Genomic DNA, 21,437 nt, shown 5'->3' on the forward strand with positions numbered 1-21,437 from the left:
CAGAAACACATGCTGCCATACTGTGCTAACATAATACCTAATGCTCCATACAGCACACAGAAACACATGCTGCCATACTGTGCTAATATAATACCTAATGCTCCATACAGCACACAGAAACACATGCTGCCATACTGTGCTAATATAACACCTAATGCTCCATACAGCACACAGAAACACATGCTGCCATACTGTGCTAACATAATACCTAACGCTCCATACAGCACACAGAAACACATGCTGCCATACTGTGCTAACATAATACCTAATGCTTCCATACAGCACACAGAAATAAAGCTGCCATACTGTGCTAACATAATACCCAATGCTCCATACAGCACACATAAACACATGCTGCCATACTATGCTAATATAATACCTAATGCTCAATACAGCACACAGAAACACATGCTGCAATACTGTGCTAACATAACACCTAATGCTCCATACAGCACACATAAACAAATGCTGCCATACTGTGCTAATATAACACCTAATGCTCCATACAGCACACAGAAACACATGCTGCAATACTGTGCTAACATAACACCTAATGCTCCATACAGCACACATAAACAAATGCTGCCATACTGTGCTAATATAACACCTAATGCTCCATACAGCACACAGAAACACATGCTGCCATACTGTGCTAATATAATACCTAATGCCCCATACAGCACACAGAAACACATGCTGCCATACTGTGCTAACATAATACCTAATGCTTCCATACAGCACACAGAAACACATGCTGCCATACTGTGCTAACATAACACCTAATGCTCCATACAGCACACAGAAACACATGCTGCCATACTGTGCTAACATAATACCTAATGCTTCCATACAGCACACAGAAACACATGCTGCCATACTGTGCTAACATAATACCTAATGCTCCATACAGCACACAGAAACACATGCTGCCATACTGTGCTAACATAATACCTAATGCTTCCATACAGCACACAGAAACACATGCTGCCATACTGTGCTAACATAACACCTAATGCTCCATACAGCACACAGAAACACATGCTGCCATACTGTGCTAACATAATACCTAATGCTCCATACAGCACACAGAAACACATGCTGCCATACTGTGCTAATATAATACCTAACGCTCCATACAGCACACAGAAACACATGCTGCCATACTGTGCTAACATAATACCTAATGCTTCCATACAGCACACAGAAACACATGCTGCCATACTGTGCTAATATAATACCTAACGCTCCATACAGCACACAGAAACACATGCTGCCATACTGTGCTAACATAATACCTAATGCTCCATACAGCACACAGAAACACATGCTGCCATACTGTGCTAACATAACACCTAATGCTCCATACAGCACACATAAACAAATGCTGCCATACTGTGCTAATATAACACCTAATGCTCCATACAGCACACAGAAACACATGCTGCCATACTGTGCTAATATAATACCTAATGCTCCATACAGCACACAGAAACACATGCTGCCATACTGTGCTAACATAATACCTAATGCTCCATACAGCACACAGAAACACATGCTGCCATACTGTGCTAACATAATACCTAATGCTTCCATACAGCACACAGAAACACATGCTGCCATACTGTGCTAACATAATACCTAATGCTCCATACAGCACACAGAAACACATGCTGCCATACTGTGCTAATATAATACCTAATGCTCCATACAGCACACAGAAACACATGCTGCCATACTGTGCTAACATAATACCTAATGCTCCATACAGCACACAGAAACACATGCTGCCATACTGTGCTAACATAATACCTAATGCTTCCATACAGCACACAGAAACACATGCTGCCATACTGTGCTAACATAATACCTAATGCTCCATACAGCACACAGAAACACATGCTGCCATACTGTGCTAACATAATACCTAACGCTCCATACAGCACACAGAAACACATGCTGCCATACTGTGCTAACATAATACCTAACGCTCCATACAGCACACAGAAACACATGCTGCCATACTGTGCTAACATAATACCTAACGCTCCATACAGCACACAGAAACACATGCTGCCATACTGTGCTAACATAATACCTAATGCTTCCATACAGCACACAGAAACACATACTGCCATACTGTGCTAACATAATACCTAATGTTCCATACAGCACACAGAAACACATGCTGCCATACTGTGCTAACATAATACCTAATGCTCCATACAGCACACAGAAACACATGCTGCCATACTGTGCTAACATAATACCTAATGCTCCACACAGCACACAGAAACACATGCTGCCATACTGTGCTAACATAATACCTAATGCTCCATACAGCACACAGAAACACATGCTGCCATACTGTGATAACATAATACCTAATGCTCCATACAGCACACAGAAACACATGCTGCCATACTGTGCTAACATAATACCTAATGCTCCATACAGCACACAGAAACACATGCTGCCATACTGTGCTAACATAATACCTAATGCTCCATACAGCACACAGAAACACATGCTGCCATACTGTGCTAACATAATACCTAATGCTTCCATACAGCACACAGAAACACATGCTGCCATACTGTGCTAACATAATACCTAATGCTTCCATACAGCACACAGAAACACATGCTGCCATACTGTGCTAACATAACACCTAATGCTCCATACAGCACACATAAACAAATGCTGCCATACTGTGCTAATATAACACCTAATGCTCCATACAGCACACAGAAACACATGCTGCCATACTGTGCTAATATAATACCTAATGCTCTATACAGCACACAGAAACACATGCTGCCATACTGTGCTAACATAACACCTAATGCTCCATACAGCACACATAAACAAATGCTGCCATACTGTGCTAATATAACACCTAATGCTCCATACAGCACACAGAAACACATGCTGCCATACTGTGCTAACATAATACCTAATGCTTCCATACAGCACACAGAAACACATGCTGCCATACTGTGCTAACATAATACCTAATGCTCCATACAGCACACAGAAACACATGCTGCCATACTGTGCTAACATAATACCTAACGCTCCATACAGCACACAGAAACACATGCTGCCATACTGTGCTAACATAATACCTAACGCTCCATACAGCACACAGAAACACATGCTGCCATACTGTGCTAACATAATACCTAATGCTCCATACAGCACACAGAAACACATGCTGCCATACTGTGCTAACATAATACCTAATGCTCCATATAGCACACAGAAACACATGCTGCCATACTGTGCTAATATAATACCTAATGCTTCCATACAGCACACAGAAACACATGCTGCCATACTCTGCTAACATAATACCTAATGCTCCATACAGCACACAGAAACACATGCTGCCATACTGTGCTAACATAATACCTAATGCTTCCATACAGCACACAGAAACACATGCTGCCATACTGTGCTAACATAATACCTAATGCTTCCATACAGCACACAGAAACACATGCTGCCATACTGTGCTAACATAATACCTAATGCTTCCATACAGCACACAGAAACACATGCTGCCATACTGTGCTAACATAATACCTAATGCTTCCATACAGCACACAGAAACACATGCTGCCATACTCTGCTAACATAATACCTAACGCTCCATACAGGACACAGAAACACATGCTGCCATACTGTGCTAATATAATACCTAATGCTTCCATACAGCACACAGAAACACATGCTGCCATACTGTGCTAACATAATACCTAATGCTCCATATAGCACACAGAAACACATGCTGCCATACTCTGCTAACATAATACCTAATGCTCCATACAGCACACAGAAACACATGCTGCCATACTGTGCTAACATAATACCTAATGCTTCCATACAGCACACAGAAACACATGCTGCCATACTGTGCTAACATAACACCTAATGCTCCATACAGCACACATAAACAAATGCTGCCATACTGTGCTAATATAACACCTAATGCTCCATACAGCACACAGAAACACATGCTGCCATACTGTGCTAATATAATACCTAATGCTCCATACAGCACACAGAAACACATGCTGCCATACTGTGCTAACATAATACCTAATGCTCCATACAGCACACAGAAACACTTGCTGCCATACTGTGCTAACATAATACCTAATGCTTCCATACAGCACACAGAAACACATGCTGCCATACTGTGCTAACATAATACCTAATGCTCCATACAGCACACAGAAACACATGCTGCCATACTGTGCTAACATAATACCTAATGCTTCCATACAGCACACAGAAACACATGCTGCCATACTGTGCTAACATAATACCTAACGCTCCATACAGCACACAGAAACACATGCTGCCATACTGTGCTAACATAATACCTAATGCTTCCATACAGCACACAGAAACACATGCTGCCATACTGTGCTAACATAATACCTAATGCTTCCATACAGCACACAGAAACACATACTGCCATACTGTGCTAACATAATACCTAATGCTCCATACAGCACACAGAAACACATGCTGCCGTACTGTGCTACCATAATACCTAATGCTCCATACAGCACACAGAAACACATGCTGCCATACTGTGCTAACATAATACCTAACGCTCCATACAGCACACAGAAACACATGCTGCCATACTGTGCTAACATAATACCTAATGCTTCCATACAGCACACAGAAACACATGCTGCCATACTGTGCTAACATAACACCTAATGCTCCATACAGCACACAGAAACACATGCTGCCATACTGTGCTAACATAATACCTAATGCTCCATACAGCACACATAAACACATGCTGCCATACTCTGCTAACATAATACCTAATGCTCCATACAGCACACAGAAACACATGCTGCCATACTGTGCTAACATAATACCTAATGCTTCCATACAGCACACAGAAACACATGCTGCCATACTGTGCTAACATAATACCTAATGCTTCCATACAGCACACAGAAACACATGCTGCCATACTGTGCTAACATAATACCTAATGCTTCCATACAGCACACAGAAACACATGCTGCCATACTCTGCTAACATAATACCTAACGCTCCATACAGGACACAGAAACACATGCTGCCATACTGTGCTAATATAATACCTAATGCTTCCATACAGCACACAGAAACACATGCTGCCATACTGTGCTAACATAATACCTAATGCTCCATATAGCACACAGAAACACATGCTGCCATACTCTGCTAACATAATACCTAATGCTCCATACAGCACACAGAAACACATGCTGCCATACTGTGCTAACATAATACCTAATGCTTCCATACAGCACACAGAAACACATGCTGCCATACTGTGCTAACATAACACCTAATGCTCCATACAGCACACATAAACAAATGCTGCCATACTGTGCTAATATAACACCTAATGCTCCATACAGCACACAGAAACACATGCTGCCATACTGTGCTAATATAATACCTAATGCTCCATACAGCACACAGAAACACATGCTGCCATACTGTGCTAACATAATACCTAATGCTCCATACAGCACACAGAAACACATGCTGCCATACTGTGCTAACATAATACCTAATGCTTCCATACAGCACACAGAAACACATGCTGCCATACTGTGCTAACATAATACCTAATGCTCCATACAGCACACAGAAACACATGCTGCCATACTGTGCTAACATAATACCTAATGCTTCCATACAGCACACAGAAACACATGCTGCCATACTGTGCTAACATAATACCTAATGCTCCATACAGCACACAGAAACACATGCTGCCATACTGTGCTAACATAATACCTAATGCTTCCATACAGCACACAGAAACACATGCTGCCATACTGTGCTAACATAATACCTAACGCTCCATACAGCACACAGAAACACATGCTGCCATACTGTGCTAACATAATACCTAATGCTTCCATACAGCACACAGAAACACATGCTGCCATACTGTGCTAACATAATACCTAATGCTTCCATACAGCACACAGAAACACATACTGCCATACTGTGCTAACATAATACCTAATGCTCCATACAGCACACAGAAACACATGCTGCCATACTGTGCTACCATAATACCTAATGCTCCATACAGCACACAGAAACACATGCTGCCATACTGTGCTAACATAATACCTAACGCTCCATACAGCACACAGAAACACATGCTGCCATACTGTGCTAACATAATACCTAATGCTTCCATACAGCACACAGAAACACATGCTGCCATACTGTGCTAACATAATACCTAATGCTTCCATACAGCACACAGAAACACATGCTGCCATACTGTGCTAACATAATACCTAATGCTTCCATACAGCACACAGAAACACATGCTGCCATACTGTGCTAACATAACACCTAATGCTCCATACAGCACACAGAAACACATGCTGCCATACTGTGCTAACATAATACCTAATGCTCCATACAGCACACATAAACACATGCTGCCATACTGTGCTAACATAATACCTAATGCTCCATACAGCACACAGAAACACATGCTGCCATACTGTGCTAACATAATACCTAATGCTTCCATACAGCACACAGAAACACATGCTGCCATACTGTGCTAACATAATACCTAATGCTCCATACAGCACACAGAAACACATGCTGCCATACTGTGCTAACATAACACCTAATGCTTCCATACAGCACACAGAAACACATGCTGCCATACTGTGCTAACATAATACCTAATGCTTCCATACAGCACACAGAAACACATGCTGCCATACTGTGCTAACATAGTACCTAATGCTCCATACAGCACACAGAAACACATGCTGCCATACTGTGCTAACATAATACCTAATGCTCCATACAGCACACAGAAACACATGCTGCCATACTGTGCTATCATAATACCTAATGCCCATACAGCACACAGAAACACATGCTGCCATACTGTGCTATCATAACACCTAATGCTCCATACAGCACACAGAAACACATGCTGCCATACTGTGCTAATATAATACCTAATGCTCCATACAGCACACAGAAACACATGCTGCCATACTGTGCTAATATAATACCTAATGCTCCATACAGCACACAGAAACACATGCTGCCATACTGTGCTAACATAATATCTAATGCTCCATACAGCACACAGAAACACATGCTGCCATACTGTGCTAATACCTAATGCTCCATACAGCACACAGAAACACATGCTGCCATACTGTGCTAATATAATACCTAGTGCTCCATACAGCACACAGAAACACATGCTGCCATACTGTGCTAATATAATACCTAATGCTCCATACAGCACACAGAAACACATGCTGCCATACTGTGCTAATATAATACCTAATGCTCCATACAGAACACAGAAACACATGCTGCCATACTGTGCTAACCTAATACCTAATGCTCCATACAGCACACAGAAACACATGCTGCCATACTGTGCTAACATAATGCCTAATGCTCCATACAGCACACAGAAACACATGCTGCCATACTCTGCTAACATAATACCTAATGCTCCATACAGCACACAGAAACACATGCTGCCATACTGTGCTAATATAATACCTAATGCTCCATACAGCACACAGAAACACATGCTGCCATACTGTGCTAACCTAATACCTAATGCTCCATACAGCACACAGAAACACATGCTGCCATACTGTGCCAACATAATACCTAATGCTCCATACAGCACACAGAAACACATGCCGCCATACTGTGCTAACAAAACACCTAATGCTCCATACAGCACACAGAAACACATGCTGCCATACTGTGCTAACATAATACCTAATGCTTCCATACAGCACACATAAACATATGCTGCCATACTGTGCTAACATAATACCTAATGCTCCATACAGCACACAGAAACACATGCCGCCATACTGTGCTAACAAAACACCTAATGCTCCATACAGCACACAGAAACACATGCTGCCATACTGTGCTAACATAATACCTAATGCTTCCATACAGCACACATAAACACATGCTGCCATACTGTGCTAACATAATACCTAATGCTCCATACAGCACACAGAAACACATGCCGCCATACTGTGCTAACATAACACCTAATGCTCCATACAGCACACAGAAACACATGCTGCCATACTGTGCTAACATAATACCTAATGCTCCGTACAGCACACAGAAACACATGCTGCCATACTGTGCTAACATAATACCTAATGCTCCATACAGCACACAGAAACACATGCTGCCATACTGTGCTAATATAATACCTAATGCTCCATACAGCACACAGAAACACATGCTGCCATACTGTGCTAACATAATACCTAATGCTTCCATACAGCACACAGAAACACATGCTGCCATACTGTGCTAACATAACACCTAATGCTCCATACAGCACACATAAACAAATGCTGCCATACTGTGCTAATATAATACCTAATGCTCCATACAGCACACAGAAACACATGCTGCCATACTGTGCTAACATAATACCTAATGCTTCCATACAGCACACAGAAACACATGCTGCCATACTGTGCTAACATAATACCTAATGCTCCATACAGCACACAGAAACACATGCTGCCATACTGTGCTAACATAATACCTAATGCTCCATACAGCACACAGAAACACATGCTGCCATACTGTGCTAATATAATACCTAACGCTCCATACAGCACACAGAAACACATGCTGCCATACTGTGCTAACATAATACCTAATGCTTCCATACAGCACACAGAAACACATGCTGCCATACTGTGCTAATATAATACCTAACGCTCCATACAGCACACAGAAACACATGCTGCCATACTGTGCTAACATAATACCTAATGCTCCATACAGCACACAGAAACACATGCTGCCATACTGTGCTAACATAATACCTAATGCTCCATACAGCACACAGAAACACATGCTGCCATACTGTGCTAACATAATACCTAATGCTCCATACATCACACAGAAACACATGCTGCCATACTGTGCTAACATAATACCTAATGCTCCATACAGCACACAGAAACACATGCTGCCATACTGTGCTAACATAATACCTAATGCTCCATACATCACACAGAAACACATGCTGCCATACTGTGCTAACATAATACCTAATGCTTCCATACAGCACACAGAAACACATGCTGCCATACTGTGCTAATATAATACCTAATGCTCCATACAGCACACAGAAACACATGCTGCCATACTGTGCTAACATAATACCTAATGCTCCATATAGCACACAGAAACACATGCTGCCATACTGTGCTAACATAATACCTAATGCTTCCATACAGCACACAGAAACACATGCTGCCATACTGTGCTAACATAATACCTAACGCTCCATACAGCACACAGAAACACATGCTGCCATACTGTGCTAACATAATACCTAATGCTCCATACAGCACACAGAAACACATGCTGCCATACTGTGCTAACATAATACCTAATGCTCCATACAGCACACAGAAACACATGCTGCCATACTGTGCTAACATAACACCTAATGCTCCATACAGCACACATAAACAAATGCTGCCATACTGTGCTAATATAACACCTAATGCTCCATACAGCACACAGAAACACATGCTGCCATACTGTGCTAATATAATACCTAATGCTCCATACAGCACACAGAAACACATGCTGCCATACTGTGCTAACATAATACCTAATGCTTCCATACAGCACACAGAAACACATGCTGCCATACTGTGCTAACATAATACCTAATGCTCCATACAGCACACAGAAACACATGCTGCCATACTGTGCTAACATAATACCTAACGCTCCATACAGCACACAGAAACACATGCTGCCATACTGTGCTAACATAATACCTAATGCTCCATACAGCACACAGAAACACATGCTGCCATACTGTGCTAATATAATACCTAATGCTCCATACAGCACACAGAAACACATGCTGCCATACTGTGCTAACATAATACCTAATGCTTCCATACAGCACACAGAAACACATGCTGCCATACTGTGCTAACATAACACCTAATGCTCCATACAGCACACATAAACAAATGCTGCCATACTGTGCTAATATAATACCTAATGCTCCATACAGCACACAGAAACACATGCTGCCATACTGTGCTAACATAATACCTAATGCTTCCATACAGCACACAGAAACACATGCTGCCATACTGTGCTAACATAATACCTAATGCTCCATACAGCACACAGAAACACATGCTGCCATACTGTGCTAACATAATACCTAATGCTCCATACAGCACACAGAAACACATGCTGCCATACTGTGCTAATATAATACCTAACGCTCCATACAGCACACAGAAACACATGCTGCCATACTGTGCTAACATAATACCTAATGCTTCCATACAGCACACAGAAACACATGCTGCCATACTGTGCTAATATAATACCTAACGCTCCATACAGCACACAGAAACACATGCTGCCATACTGTGCTAACATAATACCTAATGCTCCATACAGCACACAGAAACACATGCTGCCATACTGTGCTAACATAATACCTAATGCTCCATACAGCACACAGAAACACATGCTGCCATACTGTGCTAACATAATACCTAATGCTCCATACAGCACACAGAAACACATGCTGCCATACTGTGCTAACATAATACCTAATGCTCCATACATCACACAGAAACACATGCTGCCATACTGTGCTAACATAATACCTAATGCTTCCATACAGCACACAGAAACACATGCTGCCATACTGTGCTAATATAATACCTAATGCTCCATACAGCACACAGAAACACATGCTGCCATACTGTGCTAATATAATACCTAACGCTCCATACAGCACACAGAAACACATGCTGCCATACTGTGCTAACATAATACCTAATGCTTCCATACAGCACACAGAAACACATGCTGCCATACTGTGCTAATATAATACCTAACGCTCCATACAGCACACAGAAACACATGCTGCCATACTGTGCTAACATAATACCTAATGCTCCATACATCACACAGAAACACATGCTGCCATACTGTGCTAACATAATACCTAATGCTCCATACAGCACACAGAAACACATGCTGCCATACTGTGCTAACATAATACCTAATGCTCCATACAGCACACAGAAACACATGCTGCCATACTGTGCTAATATAATACCTAATGCTCCATACAGCACACAGAAACACATGCTGCCATACTGTGCTAATATAATACCTAACGCTCCATACAGCACACAGAAACACATGCTGCCATACTGTGCTAACATAATACCTAATGCTTCCATACAGCACACAGAAACACATGCTGCCATACTGTGCTAATATAATACCTAACGCTCCATACAGCACACAGAAACACATGCTGCCATACTGTGCTAACATAATACCTAATGCTCCATACATCACACAGAAACACATGCTGCCATACTGTGCTAACATAATACCTAATGCTCCATACAGCACACAGAAACACATGCTGCCATACTGTGCTAACATAATACCTAATGCTCCATACAGCACACAGAAACACATGCTGCCATACTGTGCTAACATAATACCTAATGCTTCCATACAGCACACAGAAACACATGCTGCCATACTGTGCTAACATAATACCTAATGCTTCCATACAGCACACAGAAACACATGCTGCCATACTGTGCTAACATAATACCTAATGCTCCATACAGCACACAGAAACACATGCTGCCATACTGTGCTAACATAATGCCTAATGCTCCATACAGCACACAGCAACACATGCTGCCATACTGTGCTAACATAATACCTAATGCTTCCATACAGCACACAGAAACACATGCTGCCATACTGTGCTAACATAATACCTAATGCTTCCATACAGCACACATAAACACATGCTGCCATACTGTGCTAACATAATGCCTAACGCTCCATACAGCACACAGAAACACATGCTGCCATACTGTGCTAATATAATACCTAATGCTCCATACAGCACACAGAAACACATGCTGCCATACTGTGCTAATATAATACCTAATGCTCCATACAGCACACAGAAACACATGCTGCCATACTGTGCTAACATAATACCTAATGCTCCATACAGCACACAGAAACACATGCTGCCATACTGTGCTAACATAATACCTAATGCTCCATACAGCACACAGAAACAAATGCTGCCATACTGTGCTAACATAATACCTAATGCTTCCATACAGCACACAGAAACACATGCTGCCATACTGTGCTAACATAATACCTAATGCTCCATACAGCACACAGAAACACATGCTGCCATACTCTGCTAACATAATACCTAATGCTCCATACAAGAGGATAGCTAGAAGACCCCCAATTGCAATGCCATCAAGATGCCTACATAACCAGTAGATTCCCCCTCATATTTCCAGCAGACTACCCCTCTAACCAATAGTGCCGGCAGACGCCCTCTGTAGTAATTGTTCATGTAATTAAATATAGTTATGATGACATCGAATACACATATACACTGATTCCTACCCGTAGGGCAGATTTTTCCTTCCTCTGTGTGAATACATTTGCTCTTTATTTGAGGGTAAACACTTGGGCTACTTTCACGCATCCATAAAACACAAACTGTTCTCAGATCACAATACCCCCCCACCCGCGGGGTCTCCTGACCACATATAGCCTACTAGCATAATCTGTGTATATTGGATGAGTGAAACTGGCTTCATATGACTTTTATCTCATTGAATGTCATTAATAAAACCCTTTGTTAATTAACTCAAGGTTCTGAATAAACACATTTGCCTTTCCACGTATATACGGTAAATATTCCAATCTTGCTTAAAGGGTTTTTCCAGTCTAAGAAGAAATGTCTGCAGTCACTTTATGTGAATTGTGACAGTGCGCTATGTATTCCCCCCATGCAAATGGGCGGTCACCTCTGTGCAATTTGCATGGTTGTAATCCCGTGCCAGCTTGTCCAAATTCTCTTCTATTGCATACACATGTGGTCAAGCGGCTGCCGATCCGCACTGAGAATACGGTGTAAGGCCGGGATCACACGTGCGAGAAATACGTCCGAGTCTCGCATGGTAATACCCGGCATTGCCAATGTCTCTCTGGAGCGGAGCGTGAGGCCGCATAGCAATACATGGAGCCGCACGCTCCGCTCCTGAGAGACGGAGGCAATGCCGGGTATTACCATGCGAGACTCGGACGTATTTCTCGCATGTGTGATCCCGGCCTAATGGTGATAATGTGCACATTGCACACCGTCACGATCTGGCATCCTGCAGTCACATACAATTACTGCAGTCTTTTCTTCCTAGACCAGAAAACCCCTTTAAAAAGCTCCAATTAAATTTCTCACCATGATACCCGTATGAAGCATTATGTAGTGCACAGTTTGGGTAACGTCAGCTGCATGAATCAGGTTGTGGTATGGATTTTTGTATTTGCTGTAACCAACTTCCAGAGCTTCCACAAATGCAACGAGACAAGCAACAGGGATCTAGAAGAGATTAGAAAAGTCACATCCAAAGCAGCTTCATCATACAGGTCAGTGTGATGGGGTTAAGGAGAGAACATATCCAGTGCGGCCTCATCATCTGCCTATGTGACTGGTCCATAATGTGCTGCCATCTATAGGTCCACACTATTTCTCCGTGTGCCTCTGATGTTATAACGAGGCTTTCTCACAGATGCAGAAGAAATCCAGTTTGCACATTACACCTCAATTAAGAGTTGAACTGAAATAAAATGAATTGACGGATCATTGCACAGTCATGGCCGAAAGTGTTGGCACCCTTGAATTTGTTCCAGAACATGAAGTATTTCTCCCAGAAAACTATTGCAATTACATATTTTATGATACACATTTATTTCCTTTGTGTGTATTGGAAAAACACAAAAAACAGAGGAGAAAAAGACACTTTTACACAAATTCACGCAAAACTCCAGAAATGGCCCGAAGAAAATTGTTGACACCCTTAACTTATTTGGTCGTGCACCCTTTAGAATAAATAACTGCAATCAATCATTTCCTATAACCATCAACAAGCTTCTTACATCTCTCGATTGGAATTTTGGACCGCTCTTCTTTTGCAAACTGTTCCAGGTCTCTCATATTTGAAGGCGCCTTCTCCCAACAGCAATGTTAAAATCTCTCCACAGGTGTTCTATGGGATTTAGATCTGGACACATTGCTGGCCACTTCAGGGGTCAAGTTGCTCCATCTACTTGTAGTGGCCACCACAGGGTACTACACATCTGTCTCCTATTGATTTTTTGGTAATTCTTCATTACTGAATAAGCTGGCATGCTGGATATATTTAGTGCCTGTATTTTATGCTTATAATTACAATGAGATAACAATTATATAAAAAAAACATTAACAAATATGTTAGAACCTCCACCATATTTGTCTGTAGGTATTGTGTTCTTTTCTTTGTAGGACTCATTCTGTTTTCGGTACAGTTCAGAATAATGTGCTTTACCAAAAAGCTCTATCTTGGTCTCATCTGTCCACAAGATTCTTTCCCAGAAGTATTTTGACTTAGTCATGTCCATCTTGGCAAACTACAGTCTATCTTTTTTATATCACTGTGTCAGCAGTGGGGTCCTCCTGGGTCTTCTATGTCGATGGATAGTTTGCGCAGACACTGATGCACCCTGAGCCTGCAGGACAGCTTGAATTTCTTTAGAACTTGATTGTAGCTGCTAATTCACCTTCTAAACCAGTGTTTCCCAAACTCTAGTCCTCAAGGACCCCACGGGTCATGTTTTCAGGATTTCCTTAGTATTGCACAAGTAGTGGAAGTATCATCAAGGCATCAGGAATTGTCTCACTTGTGCAACACTATGGAAATCCTGAAAACATGACCCGTGGGGTCCATGAAGACTGGAGTTTGGGAAATACTGATCTAAACTATCCTGTGCTGCAATCTTTCATCAATTTTTCTCTGCCGTGCACATCCAGGGAGATTAGCTATAGTGCCCTGCGTTGTAAAGTTCTTGATTATTAAATGTTCATATAGAAGGGCTAGGAACCAATTACTGCAGGTTACATGTGTCTGTTGAACCAACACCTCATAAACCTTCTCAGGATCTTTTCTGGGCGGTCCATTCGCATAGAATAATTAATTAAATCACAAGAAATGAAAGAATTGGAGCACTCACCTGATCCTTAGTGATGTATAACTTTAATCCACAATTAGGATGACATGAAAAACATCCTTAATCTGCGCAAAATGGCCATAGTCCGTCAGGCTCCTTCAACTGCTAAGCTCCCTTGTTACCTGCACACCACACTTAAAAAAACTTCTTAATGTCATCCTAATTGTGGATTAAAGTTATGTACTTTAAAGTGATGTAAAGTGATGTACTAAAGATCGGGTGAGTGCTCCAATTCTTTCATTTCTTGTGATCTAACTTCTTGATTATGTTGTGCACCGTTAACAAAGGAACATCAAGATCTCTGGACTTCTAACCTTGAAATTGCTGATAGTTTTCAACAATTTTGGTTGTCAGGGCCTCAGACAGTTCTCTTCTCTTTCTGTTCTCCATGCTTAATGTGGCACACACAGACAAACAATGCAAACATTGAGTTAACTTCTCTTTTGATCTTGTTTCAGGTGTGATGTTCATGTTACCCAAACCTGTTACTTGCCACAAGTGAATTTGAACGAGCATCACATGCTTGATACAAAGTTTTTTACCCACAATTTTGGAAAGTGGCCAACAATTTTGTCTGACCTATTTTTGGGTTTAGTGTGAAATTATGTCCAATTTACCTTTTTTCCCCCTCAGTTTTTTTGTGATGTACCAATACACACAAAGGAAATAAACATGTGTCTAAAAAAATGTGTAATTGCAATACTTTTGAGAGAGAGAGAAATTTCATTTTCTGGAACAAGTTCAATGGTGCCATGACTGTATGTGTGAACTTGAAGTTAATCCATGTGGTGTCTTGTTATATGTTATTTGCCATGGAAAAAGACAGAAGAGGACCCTTGTGCAAGAGCAGTGTATGGGCCATTTGCAGTACAATAATGTTTCTATGACAGAAGCTGTATACTGATTTGGAAATGTAAGTGATCCCCTTACCTCTTGGGCCCCTGTGTCACTGCTCAGGATGCACAATGGTATGGCCGCCTCTGTGTGACCTACAACTAATAAAAGGGTTGTCCGGTCTAGTATGAAAAGTCTGCAGTCACTCTGTGTCACTGCAGACTTATGAATCCTCCAGCGCTCGCATTGTGCACTATGAGAAATCCCCGCTTTCTGAGCCGGGACTGGCGGTGATGTATGCGTCATGCATGCTCCCTAGAAGAACCCGTCTTGTGGGCGCCACCTCGCTACATTCACTTGCATTGAGCAAGGTCGCACTCACTAAACACCCAAGGCTACTAGAAGGACTTTCCCACTGGACATCCACGTCACGAGACACGGAGCGGCCCCGCTCAATACAAGTGTTTGGCACAAGGCCACACGCACAAGACCGGGTTCTGCTGGGAGTGTGCGTAACGCATAGATCACCACCGTTCCGGTCTCAGAAGTCGACCAATCCTAACAGTGCACAATACATGTGCTGGGGGGGGGGGGGGGAGGGATCCTAAATCTGTAGTCATGCAGAGAGTAACCGCAGACTTATCAATTTAGACCAGACAACCCCTTTAAGCTTTTGTGCCATTGTTGCAAAATAATTTAAAGCTGTCTATTCAGTAGCCAGTGTTCCACAACAGATGCTTAAAGGAGATCTCTCAAACCACCCATAACATGCATGAGGCCAGAAAAAAAATGTCCCTCCTAAGATCAAAAACTCGGAACCAAATACAAGCTTGTCATTTACGTAAGTTGTTAAAATTCCTTACATCACCCACAGAGGTTGTCACTCAAACTCCTGAATACAAATTTGCCCAGTCATGCAGTGATACATTTCCTGTTCCAATATTGGTTCAAAATTAGACAAATTTGTCTATTTTGCTTAGGGCTGTAGGAAAGATGAGTGACAACCTGATTGTGTTATTATAGGCTACAGTGAATAGAAATGACTGCGGCACAGGATGAGTGATCGTACCTTAAAGCGATTGATAAGGTCATATCTGGTAAACAATTCATAGACCATGAATTTTAGTGCATGTTCTCCACTAGCCTCATTCAAAGCAAATACATTAAATGACCACTGATCCACCTCCTGTGGGTAAAAGACAGCAAAACAAAGTCATATTTGTTACATTTCTCATTTAAAACACCGGTAACGCAATGCATATGATAAGACATCTTAGGGATAAGCCCACATTGAGCAGATTTGCTGATTTAACTTCACAAAACAGGGCATCCCATAAATCAACACCATTAACATATTTAATTACCTTTAAACATGTGATGACAGCAGATGGGTAGGTGAGCCCGGCCATATTGGAGGATCGCCTATACATCCTACAAACAGATAAAAAGTTGTAATTGTTGAGCTATTTATGGAATGCGTAACACCCAAGCATCAAACTAAGACCAAACGGACATTTATAGGAGTTAGAGGACAATGGACTGGGAACCGTTCAACTCTCTTGAAGACGTTCATCATGCAGCGGCTTCCACCTCAGTTCCTTGTAAATCTGGAGGCTGAATTACCCTTAAGACTAGGGCCACAAGAACGTTCTCCTTTCTTCCAAGAGAAAATCGGGTCGATTATGCTAATTACACTCTGATCAGAGTTGGATCAGAGTGTGATCTCATTTTCTAGGATGAGGACAATAAAAAAAATAAAATCTCCATCTTTTTATTCTACCAGTCCATGAAAATTCGACTGCACTCAAATATAATCCGAGTGTGGTCAGATTTTTTCCAAGGACTGAAAATTGGATGCAACTCAGTCCAAGGAAAAAAACTGGACATGTGCACAGCCCCATCGAATTACATGGGGACGAGTGCTATCCGGCAAATGACAGATCGCACTCATCTTTTTTCTTTACAGTCATGTGCATGAGCCTTAATGGTATAAATACAAGGGTCTCCTCTTACCCGCTTCTCAGGTATAACATCTGGACAGGGAGAGAAACATGGAGGGGTCAGGAAGGGAGAGGATGTTTCGTGATTGAAAAAATTAGTCATTGTATTTTCAATAAAAGGAGCCCTGTTATTACAGATTATTTGTTGGTGGATTGTGGAGTTTTATGGGATTTTCAGAATTTATATATTGATGAACTAACCTTAGGATCAGCCATTAATATCAGATATGTAGGGGTCTGACACTTGGCACCCCACAATCAGCTGTAAGAAGATCCCCCGGTGGGCGCATGAACAAAGTGTACAAAGCTAGGACATCTAAGCTCCTGTAATCTGTCCAGCAGCTCAGCTCCCATTGACTTCAATAGGAGCTTTGCAATTTGGGTTTGTACACTGGGTATTTCTCACCACAGTAGTAGCTGCAAACAGCTGATCATGAGGTTTCTGGGTTTCAGGCCCTCACCGATCTTATATTGATGACCCATTCTAAGCGTAGGTCATCAAAGGGATGAGCGGGCCCCTGGAAGTTTGGGTTCTGGTACCATACCTGAACTTTATTCCAAAGTTTGGTTCTGGTACCAAAACTTTGCCCAAACTTGAACCAGAACCCGAATCACATTGAAAACAATGAGGACCTGGACTTTCGAGCTGGAAAATTCTCTTTCTCTGTCTTGCCGAAATTCCAAACATTGTAATGGACTTGCAATGGACAATGTTCGGTGTTTAGCACTGGACAGTTCAGTTCAGGTTCTCTCATCTCTAGTCATCAATAATTAAGTCTTGGAAAATCAGTTAAAGAACACTTGATAAAAAAGATTTAGATGCAATTCCTGTTATCCCATCTGTAGAACCATCACCTGATTGTGGTTGTATTTATTGCATATGAAGCTGGTAAATATCACTGTCCTTGGACTATCCAGCGAAAAAAAGTTTATGCAAACTACCAGCAGCCATCTATTTTAATTGGAAAATCAATATCATGCTAATCTTACTCATGGGAACAGAATAGGACCTGTCTTCATGCCACTAACACAAATTTGGATTACATGGAAACAGTGAATAGGACCTGTCTACATGCCACCAACACAAATTTAGATTACATGGGAACAGTGAATAGGACCTGTCTACATGCCACCAACACAAATTTGGATTACCTTTCCACAAATATACCCGCTTGGACTGCATGCACAATACTACGAAATTTTGGTTTTTCTTCTGGGCGCCTTCTTCTCATTCCCATTTTTCTCGTGAAAGTGGATGCCAACCAGTCTCGTACTTCCAATGGCACAGCATCCGTGTGGATATCAGAGAGCTCATCCTCAGTATCCAATAGTTTCCTACATATTTGATATAAAAAGAACATAAAAAAATTACAATTATGAAAAAGTCACAAAATCGGCCAAAAACCAGTCATCTGTAGGTAAAGAATGTTTTAAATGTATCCATGTCAAAATGTAAAAAAATATATATTTTTGGTAGGCTTCCTAGTATTATTATGTCAGTATAATGATCTTTGTTATTTAAGAGCATTTTAGTGAAACGCAGGGACAAATATTAAAAGCAACTTTGCAGATTTTATATTTGGTGCACCAATTGGATAAAAAGTCTCGAGTCCAAGAATAAACAATCTCCATCTACCCAAACTGACAGCTGCAGCTTGTACTGAGCAGCATGGGACTGCAACTGCAGCAGGGAGGAGGGCTATTGAGGAGCTGTCAATCAGCCTGGGTGGGCGGAAACCGAGTTAAATGTTTACACAGCCATTATGCAGCCATTCTGATATGAATTTTCAAAGCAAATACACGAGTATCATCCAGTCTAAGAGATCTATTCAATAACGTATGCAGTATGTATCGTGTAATCTGGTGACAGATGACAACAAATTTTGGGGTCCAATTTCTCCTGTTACCCTCGGGAAAATACAAAACTGGGGGCTAAAAAAATAATTTTTGTGGGAAAAAAATTTTTGTTTTATTTTTACGGCTCTGCATTATAAACTTCTGTGAAGCCCTTGGTGGGTCAAAGCGCTAAAAACACATCTAGATAAGTTCCTTAGGGGGTCTACTTTCCAAAATGGTGTCACTTGTGGGGGTTTCAATGTTTAGGTACATCAGTGGCTCTCCAAACGCAGCATGGCGTCCCATCTCAATTCCTGTCAATTTTGCATTGAAAAGTCAAACGGCGCTCCTTCCCTTCCGAGCTCTCCCATGCGCCCAAACAGTGGTTTACCCCCACATATGGGGTATCAGCGTACTCAGGACAAATTGTACAACAACTTTTGGGGTCCAATTTCTTCTCTTACCCTTGGGAAAATAAAAAATTGGGGGCAAAAAGATAATTTTTGTGAAAAAAAATGATTTTTTATTTTTACGGTTCTGCATTATAAACTTCTGTGAAGCACTTGGTGGGTCAAAGTGCTCACCACACCTCTAGATAAGTTCCTTAGGGGGTCTACTTTCCAAAATGGTGTCACTTGTGGGGGATTTCAATGTTTAGGCACATCAGGGGCTCTCCAAACGCAACATAGTGTCCCATCTCGATTCAAGTCAATTTTGCATTGAAAAGTCAAATGGCTCTCCTTCGCTTCCGAGCTCTGTCATGCACCCAAACAGTAGTTTACCCCCACATATGGGGTATCGGTGTACTAAGGACAAATTGTAGAACAACTTTTGGGGTCCATTTTCTCCTGTTACCCTTGGTAAAATAAAACAAATTGGAGCTGAAGTTAATTTTTTGTGAAAAAAGTTAAATGTTCATTTTTATTTAAACATTCCAAAAATTCCTGTAAAGCACCAGAAGGGTTAATAAACTTCTTTAATATGGTTTTGAGCACCTTGAGGGGTGCAGTTTTTAGAATGGTGTCACACTTGGGTATTTTCTATCATATAAACCCCTCAAAATGACTTCAAATGAGATGTGGTCCCTAAAAAAAATGGTGTTGGAAAAATTAGAAATTGCTGGTCAACTTTTAACCCTTATATCTCCCTAACAAAAAAAGATTTTGGTTCCAAAATTGTGCTGATGTAAAGTAGACATGTGGGAAATGTTACTTATTAAGTATTTTGTGTGACATATCTCTGTGACTTAATTGCATAAAAATTCAAAGTTCGAAAATTGCGAAATTTTCATAATTTTCGCCAAATTTTCGTTTTTTCACAAATAAACACAGGTACTATCAAAGAATTTTTACCACTATCATGAAGTACAATATGTCATGAGAAAACAATGTCAGAATCACTGGTATCCGTTGAAGCGTTCCAGAGTAATAACCTCATAAAGGGGCAGTGGTCAGAATTGTAAAAATTGGCCCGGTCATTAACGTGCAAACCACCCTTGGGGGTAAAGGGGTTAAACGTCTTCAGGCTTTGATAGAAGTGAGGTGCTAAAAGAAGTTACCAGTCCATTCTTTGTGAGGA

The 21,437-nt window shown here is 41.3% G+C and overlaps 1 protein-coding gene across 3 annotated transcripts in view; it reads right to left on the reverse strand.

Moving 5' to 3' along the window:
• Nucleotides 1–21,437, reverse strand: part of PDE1A (phosphodiesterase 1A) — a 372,143-nt gene that overhangs the window by 77,326 nt on the left and 273,380 nt on the right. For 2 of the 3 annotated variants that reach the window (XM_069733238.1, XM_069733239.1), the window contains exons 3-6: nt 19,176–19,358; nt 17,388–17,454; nt 17,093–17,209; nt 13,385–13,525 (exon numbers count right to left, since the gene is read on the reverse strand). In XM_069733238.1, coding sequence (XP_069589339.1) covers nt 13,385–13,525; nt 17,093–17,209; nt 17,388–17,454; nt 19,176–19,358 — 508 coding nt within the window. The remainder of the gene's footprint in view (nt 1–13,384; nt 13,526–17,092; nt 17,210–17,387; nt 17,455–19,175; nt 19,359–21,437) is intronic. The other variant, XM_069733240.1, reaches the window with a different exon arrangement.

Source organism: Ranitomeya imitator, chromosome 7 (genome assembly GCF_032444005.1).
Source record: "Ranitomeya imitator isolate aRanImi1 chromosome 7, aRanImi1.pri, whole genome shotgun sequence".
In the NCBI taxonomy this organism is placed as follows: domain Eukaryota; kingdom Metazoa; phylum Chordata; class Amphibia; order Anura; family Dendrobatidae; genus Ranitomeya; species Ranitomeya imitator.